General features: G+C 38.2%; 1 protein-coding gene across 1 annotated transcript in view; it reads right to left on the minus strand.

Annotated features, from left to right (window-relative positions):
• Nucleotides 1–4,322: 4,322 nt before the first annotated feature.
• LOC106874286 (toll-interacting protein) overlaps nucleotides 4,323–9,230 on the minus strand; it is a 271,164-nt gene continuing 266,256 nt past the window's right edge. The window contains exon 6 of the mRNA XM_014921961.2: nucleotides 4,323–6,231. Within this exon, the coding sequence (XP_014777447.2) occupies nucleotides 6,026–6,231 (206 nt within the window). The 3' untranslated portion in view covers nucleotides 4,323–6,025. The remainder of the gene's footprint in view (nucleotides 6,232–9,230) is intronic.

Genomic DNA, 9,230 nt, shown 5'->3' on the forward strand with positions numbered 1-9,230 from the left:
ACATGGGAAATTTGCCGAGTGTGTTGTTGTTGTTCTTTACCGATAGCCATTTGCGTTGGTAGGCTGTTCGACAAAAGTTGGCTTCCAGGTCGAATAAGATTTTCTCGTTCGACTATTGGCTCAAGATAAATTTAGAGCCCAGTCTGAGAAGTTCTAGTTCTTCATGGGAGAGTGACCCACTCAAGTCTGTGACAAGTGATTTCATTGTTGATGGTGTGCTGGCGTCCTCGATGTTAGTGTTATCTTGTTCGGTGGACGTGTCCTGTTCATCTGTGTCGGTGTATTAGGCCGAGTTGTGGCGGTATTTGGTACAGAGCCACAGGAATTTAAGTTTAAGGCGTTGCGTCTCTTGGTCAACGCAGTGGTGGTAACATCGGTCAATAGCTGCAGTTGTTCTTCAGTATGTAGGTTCAGTGGTTGACCTGATGCTGGATATTATTTCAGAGAATTTGCCTATGTGCTCATGCAGTTGGTGGTGTAGATAGTGTATGATTTTCCTAATGACGAACGTATGTATTTCAGTGATTGTTGAAAGGTAAGGTTCCAGAAGCACGTGGGTAGATGTATGTCCCTCTGTGTGTGTGTGTGTGTGTTTGTCCTCTCATCACTACTTGACAACCAGTGCTGGTGTGCTTACATCCTTGTAACTTAGTGGTTCAGCAAAAGAGACTGATAGGATAAGCACTAGGCTTAAGATGTATGTCCTCTTCAGGGCAGTGCTCTCGCATGGTTGCAGTCAAATGACTGAAACAAGTAAAAGAATAAAGGAATATGTATTTTGAGTTTATGCGAATATTTTATTGCTTTACGTGCATTTTTTTGTTTATTAGTTTGATCTGGAGAAACAAGATGAATCTATGGTCTTTGCAGACCCTCTGAGAAGAGTGACATTGATGTAGTTAATGTTTGTTCTTCTTTAAGAGATGCTTCAGGAAAAATGTGCAGAGAAGATTTCTAGAGAACCAGTGTTCTGTGGAGGAAGAACTAGGAATGGTAGATAGTGCAGAGCAAAGTGGAGGAATGGATTCTTATTGTAACAACTGTTTGTACAGCTACCAGCATTTCCCACTGCTAACCATTTAACTGTGGTTAATAGAATCTTTTTTCGTTCGTTCAAGTAAAATGGTGGGTGGAGAGTTATGTGCCCATGATCAAGGGCTATAACTCTCTAGACATGTATGTATATACATACGTGCTAAGAAGGTCCCAAAATAGGACAACCAGAAAATTTCATTAAATATTTCAGTTTTAAACACTTTCCACAGATTAACTTTTTAGGAATCCTTTTACGACTTACTATTTATTTTTCTCATATAATTATAGAATGACAACTCAATTCTATGTACTAATGGGAAAGATAACTCGAGTAGTGCATTTTCTGTGCCACCAGCACGGGAGCCAGTCAGGTGGCACTGGCATCGGCCATGACTATGATTTCACTTAAGTCTGCAGGTATTCTCAAGCACAGCATATTGCCTGACGATTGAAGGGTACTTTTAAATGGGTCAATTATGCAACACTGGCATTGGCCACGGCTACGATCTCACTTGGCTTGCCAGGACTTCTCAAGCACAGCATATCTCCAAAAGTTTCGGCCGCTTGTCATTGCTTCTATGAGGGCCAACATTCGAAGGTCGTGCTTCACCACCTCATCCCATGTCTTCCTCTTCCACAAATTCCTTCTACTGTTAGGGTGGGACCCTCCTTCACACAGCTGTCCTTATCTGTGTGAACAAGTGTCACACCCTAGCATACACACACATATATATATATATATATATACACACACACACATACAGAGCTTCATTCAGTGCAGCATCCGGGTATCTTCCATAGTTTACACGATGGGGAAGGGGGCATGGAATTGGTTCCTGAAATGAGGATTAGTCATTAGAAATTTTAGACTTCAGGCTAGAAGGATTCCAAGAAGCAAACCAGCCTGAAAAAAAAGGATTTGGAAGCTCAAGGATCCTTTAAATGATCAGAGATTTAGGGACACCCTCATTGAGAAATTTTATGAGGAAGAGGGGGAGGGGAGGAGGAAGAGGAACTACAGACTTATAACATAGGGGGCAATTGGCAGTTCCTATGGACAGCCTGCTGAGTGCCACAGACCAAATTTCTGGCTGGTGCAAAGTTCCAACCAGACCTAGAGTGACGTGGTGGTAAAACTATGTTGTAGACAAGGCCATTAGAACGATGAGACAGGCCTGGAAGAATGTAGAAAAAGTGTCGGGAGTAAGTCCATACAGTGTACCCAGTGCAAGCTATGGACACATAGTCTTATCTGCTCTTTAATCTGTCTTTCATTCAGAATGTCTATCTTTAACCCTTTTGATATCAACATGCTGGAGACCATCCCTGTACCACCTCTGATACAAACTTCCTGTGTTAAAGTAGTCAAATATCTTTCCTTCATCTTTGACTTGTCTCAGTCATTAGACTGTCACCATGCTGGGGCACTGCCTTCAAGAAGTTTTAGTCGAATAAATTGACCCCAGTGCTTTTTCTTTTAAGCCTGGTGCTTAATCTATCAGTTCTCTTTTGCCAAACTGTTAAGTTACAGAGATGTAAACACACCAACACCAGTTGTCAAGCAGTGGTGGGAGACAGACAAACACATACATTTAACAGACTTCTTTCAGTTTCTGTGTACCAAATCCACTCACAAAGCTTTGGCCAACCCAAGATTACAATAGAAGACACTTGGCCTAGGCGCCACACAGAGGGACTAAACCTGGAATCATAAGGATGGGAAGAAAGCCTCTTACCACACAGCCACGCCTGTATTCATATTCCAAATACCAGCTCAACGACAAGTTATTTTACTAAATTTGGCTATTAACTTTTCCCTAAACTGACACACAAAATGATGGTAAGCTTGTCACCTAATTATATCATCTAAATCCAGCCTTTTCCATTGTTACAGTCTCTTTCTTTATTACATTATTTGATCACTATCTAATCAAGATGAAACTCTGATTCTCATTAACAAATATGTTTAACATCTAATGTTACTAAGTAGCTGATAAATATTGTCCTCCTAGGTGTGTGTGTGTGTGTTTGTGTCTCACAGAATTAGAGCTCCTCCTCTCATTGTCTCCTGTTTACCCACAAACAATACTTGAAAGACAACCCATTTGTCCACTGCATTGTCTGCAAGATCCTCTGCATCCAGTTTTAGTTCCATGCCATGCAGAATCCTCCTCAACCAAGATGACTGTAAAAAAAAAAGCATTCATACAGATAAAAATACGACATTAGGCATCTGTTCTGATTCCATCTACTTCACACTCTTGCCAACAACTCTAATATTTCTTATCTCCCAAAATGATAATTTACGAGAGGATACTGAAAAGTTCCTGGCTTTAAGGGTATCGCAAAAGGCCTAGTTGGAGGCGTAACCTTCCAAGTTCTTTTACAGGGCTTAGAAAAACTGAAGGACCATTGCAATAAGTGTGCAAATCTGAGAGGGGAATATGTTGAATAAAATTATAATTAACTGATCTGAAAGCCTGAAGCCAGGAGCTTTTCAGCACCCCTCATAGTCTCAATAACAAATATATATACCAAGGAAACATTTTCCTTCCTCAACATTAACACACAGTTAAAACCAATCATTGTTGCTACAAATACTTAGTGATCAATCTCTCATGGTCTTTCACATGCATCCCACATGGTCTGTGTTGGTATTGCAGTCTAGCAAGATACACCACATCTACAATGCCTGTATATCTCATGTCCTGCATCCTCAATACACACATTAAATTCATTTTGATCAAACTATACATCACCTACATTCATCTGGAAGGACCTTGCAAACTTATTATTTATTCCTCTTTTTTAAAAGTAGCTTAAATACCAACTTAAAAGCCACATTCCATGCGGACTTTTAAGCTAGCTCCTGTAGAGGGCTAACTGGACCTGTGGCCCAAAACTAATGAGAGCAATAATAATAAAGCATGTATTGCTACCCTACCAATATGGAATTACTTTAAACTCCGTTTAAATGAAAAATTTGTAAGTTCACAAATTTTGGGAGTTCTTTTAAAATTTTAATGCTGGATGTTCAAGAACCAAATGAAGGGCAAATTTTCAACCCCGGGATCATCCTGATTCCAAAAATATGTCTATGTAGAGGAAATGTAGACTAATATAAAGGGTCTCATATGGATGGACAGAATTTTGCATTTATTATTATATAAATACATGGATGCATATATCACATTTGAAACAGTCCTTAACGAAATTACCATTTATTGTCATAATTATTTATAAAAAGATCAAAGAAAGATCAAGACAGAAAAACACTGAAGACAATCGAGTTTAATAAATCACACTTTATGTACACAACAACATAAAGGAAGCAGTTTGAACTAGTAACCTTCTTCACTGCCCTAACTATTAATAATAATTAGCAATGATTTGGAAGTTCATGTAGAAAGATGACGGTGGTCAGTGTTTTGTATACCTAGTTCTGTCTTCTTTTATTCTTGGCAAGACTTGAGACAATAAGGTTTATATATAATCATTTTCTTACATTATTTGCTTAAAAGGTTGCATGGCTTAGAGTTAAGAGCCTTGCTCAAGGGCCAACAGCACAGTGACTGGAGTCCAACATGTAAAGAGTGAAAGATGTTTGATATATCTCAGCCATAAGCTACTATCACATAAATAACAAACAAAACACTGAGATCTTGGCTCAGTGATTTTCATACAGAAATTAGCCTTGTCAATGTATTTAATATTCAATGGGGGTGGGTCAGAAAGTTTTTCTTTCTTTTTTGTCTTTCTTGCATTAAATAAAACCTTATTGCTCAAAAACAGGCAGTCTTGTGCCAAGGTCTTTTTCCCCCTTGTTTCCTAGACAAAAGAGCAAATCCTGTCTTATTGATAAGAAGATAAATGTAATTTCCTATAGACCTACAATATAGAAAGCTAGCCCCTGAATTTTCAGCTAAATCCTGCCTAGAAGGGGGTGGGGTGGAATACATTATTATATAAGCAAAGGAAACTAGTACATACTGCTAAATTAAGATTATCACTTTAACATTAAGAAAACATTCAGAGAGAAAACATAGTGCAAGCATTAACAAAATGGAGTGATTGACAATTACAAGTTAAAGAAAAAAACCCAAAATTGCAGAATAATTGAAATGTTTACCAAACAATAAATTTACAGCAAGCAAGTTTTACACAAGCAGTTGCAATGTGTCAGTGACCAGGTTATAAAAAAAAAAAAAAGGAGAAAAAAAAAAAAAGAAACAAAAAAACTTTTTTTTGTTAGTTAATAAATTGACTAATTAATGCTATTTAAATTTTTACTGGTCTGCAAACCACAGACAAAGGAATAGATAAAAGGGAGAAGTAGGAAATAGAAAAAAGAATAGGGGGGGAAAAAAACTAAAATTTGGGCCCCAGCTTTATGATACATCTTTAACTAAACAGAATAAAAGATTAATCTGAAAAAGACAAAAAAGACCCATATATCTAAACTGAACAATGAAAGGATAAAGGTATGGTAATAGCTACAGGTGAAAAATTAACTAATTACTCTTGAAATAAAGAAATGGAACATAAATATTAAAAAAAAAAATATAAACTATTCCATAGTGAAGGGTGTCCTCCTCCCCTTATTCCTTATGCAGTGTTTGCAGAAGATATTTAAAAAATACACAAAGGGCAAGAAGCAATTATGCATGATCAATGAACGGTGTAACAGCAGTGAAAGCTGTGCTCAAGAACTGGTCCCCCAATCATATTACCAGCATAGGGGAGTGTGTAGGGATTATAGGGATCATGGGATTAGTCTCTGCAAGAAGAACAATGTCAAGACGGTCCTCATTGAGTGGGGTGGGGTCGGGAAGGGTAGCGGAAGAGTTCAATTTCTTTTTATATATATTTCTGTTTAGTTTGTTTACACTGTTTTAATCTAATACTGGTATTCAGCCCCCGTTTTATTTTGTTAGTTTGTTTTCTTTTTTTCGTTTCGTTTTGTTTACTAGTGAAGAGACGAACAACTAGATTATTGTTCTGAACTCATTGAGAGCAGTGAATTAATCACTGCATTTTTGTTGCCTCGTTGCGCAATGAAAACTGACTGAATGACATTGGTTTCAATTCCTGGGAACATATCCTTCATTTGTTGAACATCAGATTCTGTGTATGCTGGAGCTTGTTGTACAGGGGCTGGAGGCAGCTGGGTCGTTTGATACACTGGAGTGCCACCAACTGCAATAGAGACAGGAAAAGTTAGTAAAACAACCAATTACCTACAAATTAATTTAAAAAACAAAAACGCTATCTCACTGTGTACCAAGAAATAAGGAAGAGGGTGTGTGTGTGTGTGCATGCAAGAATGAACAGGCCTGATTATTAAAATCAAACTTCTAATCAGTACAGATGCAGATAGATACTCAGGCATCATGGCTCATGTGTACTGATGTCACTTTTTATGGTTTTCTTACACTTAATCACATAACATGTGCAATAATATCTATAATTTACAGGATGCACTGAAACAGCTGTAAAGATTCATATCTTGTAATATTATGTTACCTAAGGTAGTGAGCAGGCAGAATTATTAGCACACCAGGTAAAATGCTTAGCAGCATTTTGTCCAAATACTAGTAACAATTGACTTAACCCTGTCCCAAAATTGCTGGCCTGGTACCAAAATTTGAAACCAATTTTCTAACAACTTATGTAAATATATTTGTATACCAATAACTGTCCAAATGTATAGATAACTAGACAGATCAGAATCTTCCCTAACTGTTTTGTTTTCTGCTGAATATCCCTTTCACTTCCACTTTTCCCCAATACACCCTCTCAATAGCAGCTCCCACTATTTCCACCTCAATATACCACTGACCTCCCCCTAGGCACAGTGCATCTCTTGCACACTGTCTACTATCCACATCACCTGTACTGCCTCCTATTGCCTCCACCTGCATTTACCTCTACCTCCATCTCTATCCATCTGCTGTCCTCCATTTACACTCTTGAGAACTTACCTGCCCCTTTACCCTGTCCAATCCCTGGACCACTTATGTTCACCTTCCTGTAACTTGAGAGTATGCCCTGACACCTCTTCACCATCTCTCCTTTTCAAGCTGGGGTAGTCACTACAAGACATCTATTTGTGTCCCTCTATCATATGTTAACATCTCCTCAGCTGAGGGGTCTTGTCTTACAAGTTACTTGCTAACCTCACAAGTGATAGAGTCATGTAAAAAGCACCCACTAAGTGGTTGATGATAGGAAGAGTATCCAGTGATAGAAACCATGCTACAGTAGACAATAGTCCTTGATGTAGCCCTCTGACTTGTCAGATCCTGCCAAATCGTCTAACCCATGCCAGCATGAAAAACAGGTGTTGAACAATAGGAGAGACAGATGACTGTAAATACTAACTTCTCTGATGGAAAATGTACGATCCAATATAGGCTGCAGGTTAGTGCCTTCAGAATAAGAGGAAGACAGAATGAGAGACAAAGAAGGTGAGGAAAATGAAACATTCATATCCTTCTGCTAAATATTTGTTCAGGGCTATTCTAGATGATGTATACAATAAGAAAGAAAAGAACAGAAACCAATAACACTTATCAAATTGGTAGTTTTTACAATAGTACACAGGATCTGTGGCTGGAGCAAGGTGCAAGCCACAAGGTGTTACAGTAGTGAAATAGTACCTTTAGAGAGAACACTAACAGTTAAAAGATAAGCATGGAAGAACTGGAAGGGAACATCAAAGAACACCGTCATGTAGCTGAGAGGGAAGCTAGCTGGTTCACAGAGAGCAGAAATTTTGTTAGTGTTCTGCAATAAGAGGATCAGAAGTTCTGGATTATAAAGCAAGAGTCTTGTGGGTGAATCAAAATGTCAATGGGGTAAAGTGTGCGCAGGAATGACAGTGGTGTACTTACCTTCATTGGCAATAAGAGGAGACAAGACAGAGAAATATGTGCGAGAGGAAGAGGAGTTACACCAAATATACACAATAGAGTAACCAATTATTCAAGTGGACAGTTAAATATGGATATAGTTGAAATGGCCATTAAACATCTAAAGTTGGGGAAAGTGACAGATGAATCAAGTATAGTTGCTATGATGCTGAAAATATCTGAAGTTAAGGGGTTAGGCTAGCCATTCACATAATCAATCAAGTAATGCCCAGACTGGTGGGGCAGTATAATTGTGGACTGCTATAAGGGTGTTAACAAATTTACTCCTACAGTAACAACAATAATTCATTCTATTATATTAAAATATACAAGTTCATTCAATAAAAACTCCACCCTTTTCCCTCAGTCAAAACTAATTTTATCATAAACAAATGCCCAAAACCTAGAAGTTAGGTAACAAGGTTGTCAAAGACAACAGATATAAAGTCAGACTGTTAAAACTGTCAGTTTGTTCCCCATCCCATCCCCTCCACCATTATGTCTGTCATTTTCTTTGTTGTCTATTTCAGTACAAGGTATAATGTCAAAATATTGTGACATGTTCTCCGGCTGCAAAACCGGAGTATTGCCACCTGTAACACAGAGGAGAGGAAGATAAACAAATACAGGAGCCTGACCAGCCGTTATCAATCAGTGTCAAGACCTCAGATGTTCTTGGACACCCGCATTGCTGATTTCCTCTGCAAATTCAGAGTAACTGTGGCCTGTGAAGTGGGGTGGCTGCTGCAGCGAGTGTCACAAACCATTCTTTGCGGCAATGCCTTTGCCATCATGTCTGCGAAGCACAGCTAAACATGTCATTTGTTCTGGGGTGTACAACCCATTACTCCCTCACCCCACCATCTTCTGTTGCTTAATTCCCCTCTTCTTTTTCTTTGTTTCCTTGGTGAGGTACTTATTCTTTAATACTTTTACACATTTCAGTCATCTGACTGCGGTCATGCTGGAGCACCACCTTTAAGGGTTTTTTAGTTGAAGAAATCGACCCCAGGACTTATTCTCTGCAAGCCTAGTACTTATTCTATCATTCTTTTTAGCCAAACCACTAAGTTACAGGAACATAAACACACCACCATTGATTGTCAAGCAAAAGTGGGGGACAAACACATATACATGTGTATATATATATATATATATATATATATATATTTGTATTTATAGATCTATACCAAAATTTGGTAAAAATATTGTATTTGTTATCAACGTAGCAAAATTCTCACATGTAAGTTTTTGTATGTATATCAATTTAAATAAAAGTCTTTA

This window comes from Octopus bimaculoides, chromosome 22, assembly GCF_001194135.2.
Source record: "Octopus bimaculoides isolate UCB-OBI-ISO-001 chromosome 22, ASM119413v2, whole genome shotgun sequence".
NCBI classification, from domain to species: Eukaryota; Metazoa; Mollusca; class Cephalopoda; order Octopoda; family Octopodidae; genus Octopus; species Octopus bimaculoides.